The following is a 17,272-nucleotide window of genomic DNA, read 5'->3' as shown; positions in this document are numbered from 1 at the left end:
TTGTTTTTATTTTTTAAACAAAATAAAAGACTGAAAAATAGCACAAATATACATGAATTAGTTTGGGAAACAGGATACTAATGTGTTAAAAACATTTGGGAAGAATTAAGGGGTGTGTTGTCCTCACAGCACTGTTCTTGGAGCTCTTTTGGGAAAGTCTTGACAGATATATAACTTAGAACAAAATAATTTGGAATGATCTAAATATCCCACAGCATGTGTTTTGTCTCTTCCATAAAAATGAGCATTTGGTTTAGTTGAGATGTTCTACATGTATGCAGATAAGTGGTAGTAGAAGAGTTTGTGTTGTTTTATCAGGATTGAACAGTAGACCCTAGAAAAAACATATATTGGGACTTTAAAGGTACATAGCATCAGTAATAACACAAATGTATTATGAAAAAGAGAGTGCTTTATACGTTAAACTATTCAGAGCACAGTTATACGCTTAAATATCTTATTTTCCCATTTCTTTTTTTTAGATACTGGTGTACCGCTACCCTCGTGAGGGCCGCTGTGTTGTGGGTATCCATAAGCTTCCCTCCACACAGCTAGGCAACATGTATTTTTCACACAGACTTGCATTCAAAGACAGTGACCAGTCCATGAACTTGGTTTTGTTGTTTTATTAAGGGAAATCAACTTGGATAGAGAATAGAGATTATGGGATGCCCAATCTGACTTGAAAAAATGGACGAGGGGCATTTCCCTTCTACGTAGGAAGCATATCCTTGACTGTTCTTTTCCTGAAAGCTGTCAGTTGTTGGGGATCAGCTGCCTCTCACAGGCAAGGAACTAGCAGCCAGGGGTGGACTGACAACTCATGGGGCCCCCAGGCAATAGGGGATCATGGGGCCCCTATGTCCTTGCCCAAACTAAAAAAAGCCTATGACAAAGGTACCAGGGGCATCTCATGGGGCCCCCTACTGACCCCGGACCCACGGGCAGTGCCCAAGTTTCCAAATGGTCAGTCCGCCCCTGCTAGCAGCCCATCAAAAATCATTTTACTTCTTGTAGCTACATGCTGAGACGTCTTCTCTCCCCCAAACACAGCTGCTCCTAGATCCACAGCCTGCAAGCACTACCAGCCCTCCTGGCCTCTCAGAAGATGTCCTGGAACAAGGATAAAGAAATGATCCCAATGCTGTGCTTAGAAAGCTTGCTATGTTTGGCAGTTTTTCTCCTTTACAGATCCCAAAGTGTGCTGCTGTACTCACACTGTCATCTTTGCTCCCTACTGCTCCAGGCCTTGATCCCATCTGCACCTCTTATAGAATGCATCCTCTTTAGCCAGGGTGAGCCCAGCCTAGAGGCCAGCCCCCCCCCCACAAGACTTAGGGGGCCCCTCCTAGACACCGACAGTCTCCTTAGCACTCCATCTTCCACCCAACTCCCCTGTCAGCCTTACTCCCCCATATTTATAGGCCATTTTACCAAAGTACCAGGGCCTCCAAAGCTGGGATTGGCCAGATCCTCCATGAACATGCAGATTGGGCCTCCATCCTTCTTACCGACTTCCAGAAGGTTCTATAGTCCCCCAGAGCCAGGAGAAAGTGATAGAGCCACAACCTGTTGACTCAACCAGCTGACCTACAATAACTTGGCCCCATTCACATAACTCACACAACTACCATGCGTCATCCACAATTATTTTGCCTTTAATATTCTACACTATTCTAGAAGGTGGTACACTGGCCTCACTCCAGCCAGGGAAAAAAAGAGAGGTGCTTATGCCTTGGCCTCTCCCTTCTCCCCCCCCCCCCCCCGGGGGTTCTCTGTTCCTTTACCTCTGATCTTCTCCTTGATGTAGCAGTGAGTTTTTCTGAGCATTGTGGGCTGCATAACCAGCCATAGGCATGAGATATGTACCTATTTGTAAGTAACCTCTAATAGTCACTTGGTCACTTGATGAACTTCCATGGCTTTAAGTACCATCTCTATGCTGATGACACACAAATCTATCTTTCTGCTCCTCATCCCTTTAGTCTCCTCTCGCATTACTAACCTACTAAGTGACATATGTGAATGTACAATATATATGTAAAGCGCTGCGTAAATTGACAGCGCTATATAAGTATCTGAAATAAATAGATAAATATCGGCATAGATGTCACTCCACTTCCTCAAACTCAATATTTCCAAAACTGAGCTCTTAGTATTCCCCCAGCCTGTGCCCCCTCCCCTGACTTCTCCATCAAGATCAATAACACAATTATCAGTCCCTCCCCTCATGTCAGGGTACTAGGTGTAATCCTAGACTCCCATCTGTCCTTTCAGCCCCAAATCCAATCACTGTCCAAATCTTATAGACTTCACCTTCGCAACATCTCCAAGATACCTTGGAAACCACTAAGCAACTTATTCACTCCTTGTTATATCTCGCCTTGACTATTGTAACTCCCTCCTCATTGGCCTACCTAATTGCAGGCTATCCCCTCTTCAGTCTATCATGAATGCTGCTGCCAGACTTATCCACATTACTAACCGTTCCATATCTGCCACCCCTCTCTGCCAATCCCTCCACTGGCTTCCCGTTGCCCAACAGGTAAAATTCAAAACACTAACAATAATGTATAAAGCCATTTATAGCTCTGCCCCAAATTACATCACCGATCTTGTTTCCAAATATCACCCAAACCATACTCTCCACTCCTCGCAAGACCTCCTACTCTCTATCTCCCTTGTCTCCTCCTCCCATGCTTGTCTCCAGGACTTCTCCAGAGCTTCCCCTATCCTCTGGAACTCTCTACCCCAATTTATCAGACTATCGCCTACTCTGCTCACTTTTAGGCGATCTCTGAAAACCTATCTCTTCAGCGAAGCTTATCCTGCCCTCAGCTAATAATGGAATCTTCTACTCTTCCAACCAGTTCATCCCCCACAGGTACTACCTTTTGTACCACTAGCCCCTCCCTCCTAGATTGTAAGCGCCAAGGAGCAGGGCCCTCCTATCCCTCTTGTATTGAACTGTATTGTTACTGTATTGTCTCCTGTTATATTGTAAAGCACTAAGCAAACTGTTGGCGCTATATAAATTCTGTATAATAATAAAAGCTTAAAGCCAGCCATTGATGGTTCGAATCTTGACCGGTTCAGCAGAGACCAGCTGAGATTCGAACCATGTATGGGCAGGCTAATTGTAACCAAGTTGATCGAGCAATCAACTTGGGTACAACCAGCCTGTTGGATTTCTCATGCAGTTATTGTCAGTGGCTATAGCTGCATGTTCTCCTGCTAGCAATAATCACTGTGTTTCCCCTGGCTCCACGGGAGGGAATCCCCCATCAACACAGTCAGTGTTGATGGGGAAATTGAGCTATTTTCTTTCCTGTAAACTGTGTTTCAGGAAAGAAAATCGCTCCATCTATGGCCAGTTTAACTCTTGATCAGTGTATGTTCCAGTGTGTGGAATTATTGTAATGTTGCAAATTGTTAATTACTGTACTTATTTCAGAACACCTCTGAGTTCCTTAAGAAGCCTAACTGTGAAACATGTCGAAATTGAGCTATTCCCACATTCTTTTTTAAATTGATTATCTGTCTATAAATTGGTTTAATTATACCATGAAGCTATAGCAATATGTGAGATTAGGTATGCAGATGGATGTTATATATCTTTATGTATACATGGTATACCATTTAACTGGCTGGTATGTTATGTTCAAGTTTTAACAGTTTTGTATGGATTAAAAATTTTGACACATTTTTACAGCAAACCCAACATATAGCTTTTCTAAGGTCAATTGCTTTCTAAGGGATGTGGTGCTATTAGATACAAATACAATCCACCAGGGTTTTTGTCTGGTTGACAGGGTTGGACAGTGGTGATTGTTTTTCCTCCATGGCTAATGAAGTGTGATCCCATCCTGTTCTGTATCGGTCACATTTATGGGTGCCTCTAATGACACACTTCTGGATAGTATGCTGTATACATGTTTTAACCAGCAGTATTTATCTTTTTTTTGTCAGTAAATTTTTTACATCTATATAAAGAAAAAAATTAAAACAATTCAACAGTAATGATGATTAACACGGTTTTAAAAATGATGAAAAGGGGAACCAATCATAATGAAATGAATAGCATCTAACTGATACCCACATTTTCTGCTGTGAGATAAGCAAGAAAATCCTGATTCTTTCATTTGTGTTTGACATTTTTCTTGTATAGGTCATCACACATCCAATATGAAATTATATACAAGCCAAGCTTAAAACACTCATTCACCAGTGTCAGCTAGCAAAACCAAAAGCTCTGTTCCCCTTTCTCAAGGAGAACAATACTGATCAGGGTTTTTTTTTGTTTACATTCACCTGTAAGTCAGGAATTCCAAGCTGAGGGTGACAGGTGAAAGTGCTGGGGGGTGGGGGGTGAGTCACTTGTTGTTAGGACTCCAGCGGGTGCAGACTCCCTAACAACCAGGAGGAAGCTATCACATTTTTAGTGGTAATAATACCATGGGTAATGTTTTGCTTCACTCTGCAGCTAGAGGTTTGTTAGGTAGAACACCCTTTTTTTCGGGTGTTCACACAAGATTCTCCATAGACTACACACGGTGCATACGTTTTCCTCATTGTGTTTCCCCTGCTGGTCAAATGTTCTTAGCCTATTAAAATCATAGTTGAATGTTCTTGAGCTATTTTTCTCTTAGTTGTTGCTACATTCTCCTAGTGAAAAACAACTAGGAAACTATTTCACACATATTACAAGCATTATGGGAATTATTTGTTATGTTAGCAAGAATGTTAAGACATTCTCAATGCGAATCTTTTTTATAAGTCAGCTCCTTAGAACACATTCAAACGGGTAGACTCCACCAACTGGATCCGCCTGCTCAGCAGGGGATCTGTCCGCTGTTTCCCTCTGAGCAGGTGGATGACAGAGTAGACACGGGCACAGCCCGTTGTTCTCTATGGGGTGGTCAGATGTAAATGGACCACATGTCCATTTACATCTGACGGTCATCCAATCTGACCCGGATCCCCCATTCGTCTGTTTTAGAAGATTGGATTGGATGCAGACGGGTGTAAATGGACATGGGTCCATTTACATCTACCTCCCCATAGAGAAGAATGAGTGAAAAACAGACAGGTGGATCCAATCAGTCCACCTGTGTGAAAGGGCCCTTAGTGTCCTAGAAGCCCTTGTTAGTGCTTGCAGATTATACATAGTGGGCTTTTGTTCTATGTGTAAAACACCACAAACAAAATATTTCTGGGAAGTGTTATCTTGTCAAGATAACATTTTGTAATGTTCTTGTTTCCTTATCTGAGGTCTGATAACCATTCAATATCAATAATTTATCATAGTGATACATAGCAAACTGAAAAATTTGGTAGCAGTGAAGAAGTGAAGCATGTGTCTAACAAAGTTGACAACCATCCATATACTGGATATCATTATTTTGGAACTGGGCAATTACACAACCTAATGTAGAAGCCACATTTTGGACACACTCATAATCAATCAATATTTATAGTCCCATGTACCTTCTATGAATAGCAGGATTAAAATTTTAAAAAATATTAACACATGTCAGCACAACACATCACTATGTTACACTATATATTTGTTAGCATATGTTAGTGCTAAAATATAAAAACCTTACTATATATCACACAGTGCTTGAAAGCACAAAAACACCAACCAAGCTGCTTGCTGTGGAGGCACTTGGTAGGAGGAAAGGGCCAGGAGCACCAGTGGGGGACACGAGAAGAAGACAAGAAGAAGCTGCTCTGTGCCAAACCATGGCACAGAGCAGGTAAGTGTCACTTTGAGCCACTGCCTCAGTCACCCCCTCCACTATCTAAACAACTTTTTTGGGGGGGGCTTATTTTTTTTTTAAACTTTCTTTTCTGTGGCTTCGCCCCCCGCCACCATGTCCTACACCTGCAACCCCTGGGATATCCCTTTCACATATCCCAGAAGGCTGTGGGAGCCCATTCACAGAGTGATAGGTGGGTGAAACTGGCGCATGCCATTGGCGTACTGGCTGCCTGAACCCAGAAGAAGCAGCTGGACTAAGACTGAGTGCACCAAGATGGTGGCACAGGACAAATGTTGTGACACCTGGTTAGTGAATTACAGAAGGACAATACTATATCCGCTGGGAGGGGAATGTAAGAGGGGACCCATATGTAAGAGGGGACTATTATGGGGATCCGGATGTAAGGGGGGAACTCTGATGTATAGGGAACTCTGATAAAAGCGGGACATTGATAGGGACTCTGATGTAGGGAGGCTCTGATGAGTTCAGGTTTATTTGGAATTACTTTGCTTTATTTTACCAAAGTTTTTGTTCTTTTTTTCTAAACTATATGCCGATTGCAAAAAAACTCCAAGTAAAGCGTATTCATTAATTTAAAGTTGATTAGTTAATTTATAAAACTGATTTTTATTTTTCAGCCTGTGATTATTTGTAAAATAATTGATGTGGCCCTTGTACTGAAAAGTTTGGAGACCCCTGGCCTAAACAAATACATAACAGAGGCTGATATTTTGCAGTATTAAATACCTGAAATCTTGGGATGTGTATATGACAGTATATGTGAGCACTTATTGGAATAGCTCAGGACCTGTTTAATGAAGGAAATCAGAGTCACATAGATCATCATTCACAGTAAACTGAGCTGCTTCTTACCTCTCCCTCCGCATCTAATCTGCTGACTTCATCAGACATGCTTGTCAAATTACCAGCATGCAGCAAAGAGTCATCATCTTTTGAGGGACTGTTTGCCGCTTCCATGTCGTCAAAGAATATATTTATGTCCTTAACTCCTGGAATTAAGTAAACACAATCGATTCTTTAGAAATAAACAACTTAAACTGAAAGTAATTAAATAAACAACATACATAATGCATCACTCTCTGCACTCCAATAGGCATCCAGAATCACCTGTTCTCAAATTCTCTTTAAAGAGGACCAAGCATAAAATAAGAGGGTTGATTTTCTAAAACTGGAGAGTGCAAAATGTGGTGCAGCTGTGCATGGTAGCCAATCAGCTTCTAACTTCAGCTTGTTCAATTAAGCTTTGACAATAAGACCTGGAAGCTGATTTGTTTCTATGCAAAGCTGCACCAGATTTTTCACTGTGCAGTTTTAGTAAATCAACCTCAAATTGTTTAATGGTACATACGTGCTAAGTAATGTGTAGATATTTATTAGCATTGAGAGATCACAGTAGTCCCATTAACAATGCCTTCATGTGATATTATCTTTCCATAATAAGATAGCCATATTTGTTAAGACATTATTCACATTCAGTTTCTACTTTACTTTACTTTTACTACTGTTTATATACACATCTCCTTGCACTTGCTACAAAGAGTAAGGCCCTGCCGCTTTTAGAGGTGTTATGCATTTTTTTTCTGCCTCTTAATTCCCTCAGGGGCAGCCTATGTGTCCATGCACACATAGGCGTTTACAGTCATTTACAGGCAGGGGCATTTAGAGGAAAAATAAAACCCTAGGCCAGAGCATTCAGGAGAAGAGCTTTCCAGCATCACAAAATGCTTGATGCACCGAAGCATGTGTAAACATGTCTAAAGCGCGTCATGCGCTTGAGCATTTAATTCATTCCAATAGCCAGACTAAATTAATATTCTGGACAATGGAGTGAATGAACACCGAAGCGCTTGCTGCACCTAAACGTGTTTGAAAGACTCAGCTTTAGGCACGTTTTTAAATGTAGCTTTTTCCTCCCTTGATGCATAGGCATCCAGGGGAGGAAAAAAGTCGAATGGGACCAAAACTTTACGTCCTTCCCACACCTCTGGCAAAAGTCACTTGGTTAAAGCTCAAGAACTGCTATTTTAATAATAAAAGGTAGAACTTTCATTAACAATTGAACTGTTTGTCGCTGAATGGTATTGTGACACATATTGTGACATGAATTTACTGAAATGTTGCTGATAAAACCATTTTAGGAGACAGCCATTTCTAGCACAGCCCAAAAAATATTGTAATTGTTTGTACCTACAGTAGAAGACAAAAGCTGATGACAGTTTACAATAATAATTTCAATAATTAAACACCCTTCTTTAAAAATAAATATATATATATAACGCTTGCTTTACATGCACGTGAACTTTAATGGCATCCCAATCTTAGTCCGTAGGGTTCAATATTGAGTTGGCTCACCCTTTGCAGCTATAACAGCTTCAACTCTTCTGGGAAGGCTGTCCACAAGGTTTAGGAGTGTGTCTATGGGAATATTTGACCATTCTTCCAGAAGTGCATTTGTGAGGTCAGGCACTGATGTCAGACGAGAAGGCCTGGCTCCCAGTCTCCTCTTTAATTCATCCCAAAAGTGTTCTACAGTGTTGAGGTTCAGGCCTGTCACATTCCTCCACCCCAGACTTGCTCATCCTTGTTTTTATGGACTTTGCTTTGTGCACTGGTACACAGTCATGTTTGAACAGGAAGGGGCCATCCTCAAACTGTTCCTACAAAGTTGGGAGCATGAAACAGTCCAAAATGACTTGGTACGCTGATGCCTCAAGAGTTCCCTTTACTGGAACTAAGGGGCCAAGCCCAACCCCTGAAAAACAACCCCACACCATAATCCCTCCTCCACCAAACTTTACACTTGGCACAATGCAGTCAGGCAATTACCGTTCTCCTGGCAACTGCCAAACACGGACACGTTCATCGGATTGCCAGACAGAGAAGCGTGATTTGTTACTCCAGAGAACACATCTCCACTGCTCTAGAGTCCAGTAACGGCACACTTTACACCACTGCATGCAACGCTTTGCAATTGCACTTAGTGATGTAAGGCTTGGATGCAGCCACTCGGCCATGGAAAACCATTCCATGAAGCTCTCTCCAAACAATAGATTGTTTTAAATACTACACAACTCATTTGCACCTCTCTGCTGGTTACTTTTTTCAGATTCAGCACAGCAATTCCCCTACTGTGACCCTGCTGGCTGCCCTTGACCTCATATTTTAAATAGTTTATTTTTAAAATGTGGTATTATTCACATTTTATTATTTTTAAATTGTGGAATCGTGTAAGGTGTTTTTTGGATGACGGACCGGCTCCTGGAACAGAAGGTCTGGTTGATTCAGAAAGGCTCAGGGAGTCTGATTATGTACCATGTCCTCCTAGGCCAGTTGAGTGCAATGAGGATCAGTGGAATGCCCTCAGTCTTGATTCTGTGGAACAGACAAGGGAGAAGCTGTAAAGGGGGAAAGGTGGAGATAAGGTTGAACTGATCCCATGGAGGGCATTCACTGCAAAGGCCTAAGGGTTCCTGGTCTTGGGGATGAATCTGTCCAGCTTGTTGTTGAACCTGAATGCCCGACAATCCATGTCTGGAGAGCCTATTCCTTAGGATCAAGGTGCTGTTGACTGAGGAAATCCACCCACCAACCGTCCATGCTTGAAATGTGGATGTTGAAGAGGGCCAGAATGTGCATCTCTTTCTAAGTCGGAAGCAAGTCTGCTTCTCATTGAGCAGTTCAACTTTCGATGTCTCCCTCATGACTAATGTAGGCCACTGTTGTGGCATTGTCTGATGAAATTTTTGTTTAGTGACCTTGTAGCCTAGTGACCTTGTAGCCGATTGAAGTGACAACTGAATTGCCCTGAGTTCCAGAATGATGATGTAAAATTAAGCTTATTAAAACAACAAGTCCCCTACACAAAGACAGCATCCAAGTCTCCTCCCCAGCCCAAAAGGCTGGCATCCATTGTGGGAACTTGCCATGGCTTTGAGAGAAAAGGTTTTCCAAACTCTAACCCTGGGCTGGAAATCCATCACATAAAGGAGAGTCTGGCTTTGCAGGTGAGATATATGAGGCAGCCTACAGACCAAGTTTTTTTGGTCTGTGCATCCAGAATGTTGAATTGCAAAGCTTTCCAATGATATGGTCCTTGAAATTATTGAGGCCAGGTACTGATGTTGGATGAAAAGATATGACTCACTGTTGACATTACAATTTAACCAAGAGGTTTAGGTCAGGATTTTGTGAGGCCACATAAATCCATCCACAGCAGATGTGTCTGACCATATTGTTATGAACTTCGCATTGTGTACTTGGTCTCAAATATTTGATGGGCTGTCCATTTACTTTTGGCCATGGTGTATATATATATATATATATATATATATATATATATATATATATATATATGTTTTATATATGAAAACTTACTTTAGGAAATTATTTACTCCTTAGTAAATCAATCAATGTCGCTCTGAAAGACAAGGCAGCTAAAAAGGTGTAATGGCAAGTAAGAGTTAAGGTAAATCTAGAGTGGAATCCACTGGCAAACTTTTATGCAAGTACCAAGGGAGCTTCTATGCTAGTAACTGTTATAAAAATAAAAAGATATAACAAAATTGTCTAGTATTAGATTTGGCACTAGGGCCTAGTGGAAGGTATATAATGTCTGTCTGTATATCTAATAGTGGTACTTTTATTGCATTTATATGTGAGAAAATGAAAAGTGTACACTAGTATATTTGTATACCAACAGGTAGAACTGAAAGTTGAAAATGCCACTTAAGACTCTGACCGATCATCTGAAACAACCTTTTTCAACCAGGGTGTCACCCTTGGGTGCCTTCTGGATTCTTCAGAGGTACCTTGGCAAAATGCCTAAAAATTGCCAAAAATTGTGCAACAGCCAGAGGGTGGATCAAGTCTGCTTTTTTGTTATACAAAGCCTCAGGTGTTCATTGTGCAACATTACAACCTTGGGCACTGTGCAGGTCAGCCTCTTATCTCCTAACAAATGATGATGTCATTGGTTGATAAGGAGCAAGGTGGGCGCCTGAACAGCAACTTTGTTTGCCTCTTCACTGCCCTTCTCTGTCAGCATTGGTGTCACTTTAGCTGACTGATGGATGAGAGAAACGCTTGAATACTGGTCAGTGCAAGTGTGCAAAGGTGTATTTGCATTGTAAGAATAAATCACCACTAACGTTGGGTGTCCTATGTGTGTGGATTCTGGTGCGATAGGTAAAACTATTAGTTTCGTTTTTTTACATTTTAGAATGAGGTGCCTCCAGATTGTTCATAATTTTAAAGGGTGTCTTGACTGAAAAAAGGTTGAGAGACACTGCTCTAAAGCCATTATTACCTTTTCATTTCTTATGCCCTTATGTACAGTATTGGAGGAACAGTCTGTACCTGGATAATGAATCTCAGTGTTTCCATTTGATAGTGCACACTTGCCAGAAGAAGAAGCCTCCATCCTTATTGACCTTCGGAGAGGCGGTAGTGAGGAATGTCTGACGACAATGTGATCGTTCGGCACGGACTGACTCTCCACACTTTTCCTTTGATGAATCTGCACTTGGTTTTTAGACCCATGAATGGATATGCTTATTCCTAGAAAAGAAAATATACAGTATGTATGGCAAGCAAGGAGATAAGGTACAATGGGAGATCTTTATGAAAATGTAGCAGGGTTATTTTGTGTAAAATAAGATCATTTGTGCACAAAATTAAAAAGCATAAAGCTGCTTTTGAGTGGAATTGATTTATTCTAACTTTTCTAGCAGTACAGAGAATGGCATTTAAAAAAAAAACACTGCAGTTTCTTACAATACACAGTTTATAAAACTAAATATCATACAGTTAGTGTTTACATTTACTTTAATAGCATTTAGGAAAAAAACTTTGTGGTTCTATTTGCTCACTCCTACAAGCTACAATGTAGTATTTGGCACTAAGGTGTACATTGTGGTCAAACCTCACTTAACTTTGATATGATAACAGAAAGGTGTACTGAGTTTGGAGCAATGACAGACTCTGTGAGTTCATGCGCGTCGAAGAGCTTTATTCTGTAGCGCTAACCCCAGAGGAGTTGCTGAATTGTAATGTAATTTCTCTGCACACCTGAAGATGAAACAACTTGCTCATCTGACACTGACACACCTTAAGGAGAGAGTATTAGCAAGTGTACTTATACAGATAATCAATAAGACACTAATATTACTCTGACAGATGTTAAAAACCTGCAGTATTCTGAATAACAGTAATTAACAGAGCTGAAAGACAGTCCTAACTTGCTATAACAGTCCTCGTTTTATCCCACTGGCCAGTGATTAATGAATAATATGCTGTCTGGCAAAGTTGGCACCCCTGAAGAAAATACCAAGCAGATAAAAGATGAACCTGTACAATGTTTGTCTCTTACCAGACCCACGGTGCCCTCCTCTGGGTACTGTATCTGGACACATGGTTCAATTCAAGTTCTCAGACAGGGATAGAAGTTGCTGTGACCTCTCTCTTTCAATCCTACTGAGACAGTCCCTCCTTTCCTTCCTCACAAGCTGTAGGAGTGCTCTCCAGTACAGTCTTATCTCACCAGGCACCCAAATCACACCTCACACCCTCCCAGGGAGAAAGTATCCAATCTCTGAGGCAAAGTGAGTATTCTCTTTGCTTCTTCTGACTGTGGTCAGTTATGGCAGGGTTCCTTTTAGCCACCAGCAGCAGCCCAGTCTTTTCCCCACATATCTGCTTACTTCCAGACAGTCCCCTCCCCTTTTTTCTCAACAGCCTGCAGACCCACTTCTTCTTGCTCTGTTGTATCAGCCAATGACCTCCAGGATTGAATCAGAACCAGCCAAGATGGCCGTCCCATGCATTTAAGACATTTCAAAGATGAACATTGCAAAGTGGTCTCCTTAGAATGGTTGCTACACTTCTGCATCAATGAATATTCAGTTCAACCCTGTCCACATTGCAGCAGTAAAATACAGTAATAATACAGGAAGAAGTTCCACAGCAGTTAAGAGCCACAGTCCCGGATACAATTCTAATATACAGTAGATATTCTTTACATTAGGAAAGATATACGCACAATATAGACTGATGTAATTTATAATTCACTTCTTTTCAGTGTGTTTTTGTGAGAATCCTTCCAGCAAAGCTCATGAAAAACCTAAAACCTGAACTCGTCACCATTTCCTTGCTTTTTATTTAAAGCTAAAGTCCTTTGTTTTTTTTTGCATAGTTACATTGGTCCCGCTTGGGCCAATGTAGGTACACATTAGGCATACCTATGGGGCAGCTGTGAATGTGGAAATCACTCTGGTAGTTACTAGAGCTACATTGAGTGCTGCTGTTTTCTGGATCCCATGCTGAGCAGCTGCCCTATTGTATAATGAGCACAGGGGTTTTCTCACTTGGCACGGTTGCAATTCACAGATATCCTGCATTTTTCTCAATTTTTGCAATACATTTTCTGAATGGATGAGGATGGCTTAATTATACTGGTCCAAGCTGGACCAATGTAAATATGCAAAAAAATCCATACCTGGAATTCAACTTTAAATGAAAAAAAACCAAAATGACTTTCAAAATATGTTGTATATATAACATCTGCATGTATCAAGTTCACTAGTTTCATACTAGAGAGTTGCTCAAGCCTATACCTTTATGTCAAGTTTTACACCTCCTGTGGTGTGCTGTTGTTCTGGGAAAAAATAAATTTTTTAAAAATAATCCAGGCAACCACTAAATACTGTATATGCAGTACCCTCATTCCGGGTTCTGATCCACGGGTATCACATCTAGGTTATAATATATTATCAAGAAAGTACTGAATATTGCAAGTTTTAAGGTCAGTTCCAAAATATTTGTTTTTTTTTTCTCCCAACCTTGTATTACAGGCAAAAGTATTGATATACTATGAAGAATATACTGATATTCTGGCATCATAACAAACTCAATCTCATTCTCCACAGAGGTATATAGATTTCCCAGGCAGTATTTTACTGTGCAAAGCTTCAATTAATGCCAGTATAACAAGAAAAGCTGCTGACAATGAGCTTTGAATTGCAGTCTCCAGCAAGGTTATAGTTTCCATCATAAGATTTAGTGTGCACTGCAGCAGACTATTGCTTACCATGACCATCCATATATCTACTATGAATTTATAATATACTAGCAAGCATCCTTAGTTTTTCTTTTGGCATACCTCAACAGTAGCAAACAAAAATCAGCTCAGGGTGCCCACAGATGGGTAAATGAGTCCAGGAGAATGACAGGCAAACACACATCTGCCTGACTCCTATAGAAACATTAAAGAAAGAAAAATGTTGGCAAAAACAGACCAAGTGTTTCATTAAGCCTGTCCTTTTTTAAATATCTCAACCTCATCTGATATCAAATGCAAGAATAAAAACTATATGATATTACACCCTTTCCCTTCTCCCCCTTCAGGATAGCCCCAAGTCATCTGATTTTCTCTTAGTGCCAGTTTCGGCATTTTATGGCCATTAATAATAAGAAAAAACTTTTACGCTGCAATCAGGTTAACTTTAACTTCCAGACTCTAAGGGGGCTATTTACAGTACCAGTGTTTTCACCAAAGATTCACACAACTTTCATCCAAGAATTAACGATTTATACCATTTTCAATTGGATTCATCTGGAAAAATGTGTGAATCATTGGTGAAAATTGTTTGAATCCAAAGTGATATTCCCCTTGCCTCATATCACAGATCTCAGTTTTGTCTTTATGATAATTCTAACATTAGGAGCCCAGAGTCACCAGCATTATAAGGTAAGAGTTAAGACAAGCTAATCGTTAACCCTTTGAGGACCAAGGGATGTATTTGTCCCATGTTTTTAATTGCCTGTATCATCTGATTAAGAACTTAAAATACTTTTTTTTTTTTTTGGTTTGAGTCAAAATATTAGTTCTTATCAACAAATGGATCTAGCTTTTTGCCAATTATTTCATGAAATGGCTTAGTTACAGCAACTGAAGTGTACGAACTTTAAAAACAAAAAAATTGATTCTTTTGGCGTTCCATAATCTTATGGTCCTCAAAGGGTTAAAAAAGGAACACAGGCCATTCCATTCTGGAATCAGCCTGAAAAGGACAAAGTGAAGCAAACAGCTTCTGCTTCAGAACAGGAAAACAGAAACAAGTTCCTTTACCCACTGGGGATTGTTTTTTCACAAAAAACAGAGCTACATTGGTCATACACTAGTAGATCTTCAAACAAATATTTGTATGAAAAGTTGTATTAAAAATCATCTGAAAATTCATGGTACATATGATAAGTCGATAAATCTGAAAATAGTTCCAAACTTTGTTTGCTTTTACAGTGTATGTTACTCCATCATTTCATTTTCCTGATGTACAGTATGTCTGTTGTATCATGTACTTGTGTTAAAAAAAAGAATCCTATTCTCTCTGCATTTCTACCTTATCTGGTGTTCCTGCCAGTCCCCCTGCTTCCCCATTTCAAACCGACCACGTTAGACATAGAAGCTCATACATCCCAGCATGGTCGTCTGGCCTGTTTTTCTTTCAAATGATCAGACTTGTGCTAACACAGCCCCCCCCCCCCCCTGCACAGCCATTCACTGGGAAGCGCAGTGTACTGCTGTTTCTCTACCCCCACCTCTCCAAGCCTCTTACGCAGCTGAGGGCAGAGATTATGTGATAACTATTTATATATAATATATATCTATTACACAAACGTTTTGCTTTTCATTTCTATTTTAAACTGGATGGGTTGCTTTAAAAGGTTAGGGTTAACATATATCTAAAACAGTCCATACATTGATCAAATTTTGTCCGGTTCAGCAGGGAAGGTCAAATTTCAATCCATGTATGGGCTAGTTGGTTGTGCACCAGTCAATCTATCAACTGACATTTGTACAGCCAACCCGTTAGGTTTTTCCAGAACGATCAGTGCCACATGCTATAGTCGGCAATACCTATCATTAGTTCAGTGGCAGTTATTCCCCCATTCGCATAAATGTTCTTAAAAAGAAAAATACTGAACAAATGTCTACTAGTGTATGGCCACCTTTAACATGGATGTGAAATCTTACCGTATTTTATTGCTCTCTTTTGGGGAGCTTTCTCATCCTTTGCTTACCATGTGGCTACACAGAAAGTGAGAGGTAATCTCCCTCTAAAAATCTCTTATGCCTTCCCCATACTATCCAAAAACTGAAAAAAAAATATTTTAGCTGAAAAATGCACTTCAAGAAAACAACAATATTGTTGAATATACTCCAATCTTTGCTGCTCGTCTTTTCAAAGAACTCTCAAATACGTAATTTGCTTGATTTAATTTAAACTGTTAATGTTTATCCTTTCTGTCAGAGACAAGTATGAGACTAATATAGATAAGTTCTCTGTCTGACAATCTGGATAAATTAAAGCCATTACCAGAACAACATAGTGAGTTGTTCTTGTTTGTAATGCAGTTAATGCATCTGAATATGATCAAATCAATATAGTCGTAATAAAAAATTACTGGTGGATTTTTGTTGCCACTATTTTTAGAAAATCATATAACTATGGTGATGCATACTTCGAGGAACCCTCATAACCAAGTCACTACTGGCAATTTTAGGGTCTGGGCAACAAATGAGATTTATAAAGAGAACTAGTTATCACTGGGCATCTGTAATAATTTGAATTCCCACTACTAAATTGTATATTTTCCATGTCAGGGCAGAAATGTCAGGCTGAAAATCAGTCTGTAAGGGTGTTCCCTACCTTAGCTCAATGTTGACATTGAAAAAAACATTACAACAATCAAGATTATTGGAAATAAAAGTAAAGAGTTTGTTAACTGACAGCTTCACCCTCTTTCAGCAGGCTGTTGGAAAGTCACATATGAGCCCTGAGCCAGCCTTTGTCAGACCCTTACAGCTTGATACTAGACTAAATTATCTGCTTTGACAGGAAGAGAACACAAGTCAAAAACAGCATACACAAGTATTCCTGACAGGCAAGAATATACAGTTAGACCAAGGAAAAAAGTGGAGGTTCAGATTCTTACATATGGGAATTCCTGGTTTTCATAAAAGACATTATCAGATTGTGACACGTTTCCCAGACATCATGGGGTTTATTTACTAAAGCTGGAGAGTCCAAAATCAGACTCCCTTCTGCATAGAAACCAATCAGCTTCCAGGTTTCATTGCCAAAGCTTCATTGAACAAGCTGAGGTTAGAAGCTGATTGGTTTCTATGCAAAATCAGACGATTTTGGACTCTCCAGCTTTAGTAAATAAACCCCCCAGTGTCTGAGAAGAAATGTTGTTTGTCTAAGCTGGACCTTCCTGGCTGGTACCCATTGTTCTCAAATTAATTCTTGTCCTGAGATGCCTGCTGAGTACACTAGTGTATGCTAATGTACTTTAATAAAAAAAAAGGTGATCTGATTACTACATCTCACATACAGCATAGATGGACATACACTATACTGCCAAAAGAATTGAGACAACCGTCCAAATCACTGGATTCAGGTGTTCCAATCACCTCCATTGCCACA

The 17,272-nt window shown here is 40.2% G+C and overlaps 1 protein-coding gene across 5 annotated transcripts in view; it reads right to left on the bottom strand.

Annotated features, from left to right (window-relative positions):
* The window catches only part of ANO4 (anoctamin 4), a 273,092-nt gene that overhangs the window by 139,849 nt on the left and 115,971 nt on the right, over positions 1 to 17,272 (bottom strand). For all 5 annotated transcript variants that reach the window (XM_089694243.1, XM_089694247.1, XM_089694275.1 and 2 more), the window contains 2 exons: positions 11,142 to 11,342; positions 6,639 to 6,775 (listed from right to left, as the gene is read on the bottom strand). In XM_089694243.1, the coding sequence (XP_089550369.1) occupies positions 6,639 to 6,775; positions 11,142 to 11,342 (338 nt within the window). The remainder of the gene's footprint in view (positions 1 to 6,638; positions 6,776 to 11,141; positions 11,343 to 17,272) is intronic.

Source organism: Staurois parvus, unplaced genomic scaffold (genome assembly GCF_062004578.1).
Source record: "Staurois parvus isolate SC_StPar_1 unplaced genomic scaffold, SC_StPar_1.0 ptg000025l, whole genome shotgun sequence".
NCBI lineage: Eukaryota > Metazoa > Chordata > Amphibia > Anura > Ranidae > Staurois > Staurois parvus.
This window is presented reverse-complemented; position numbering and strand designations above follow the sequence as displayed.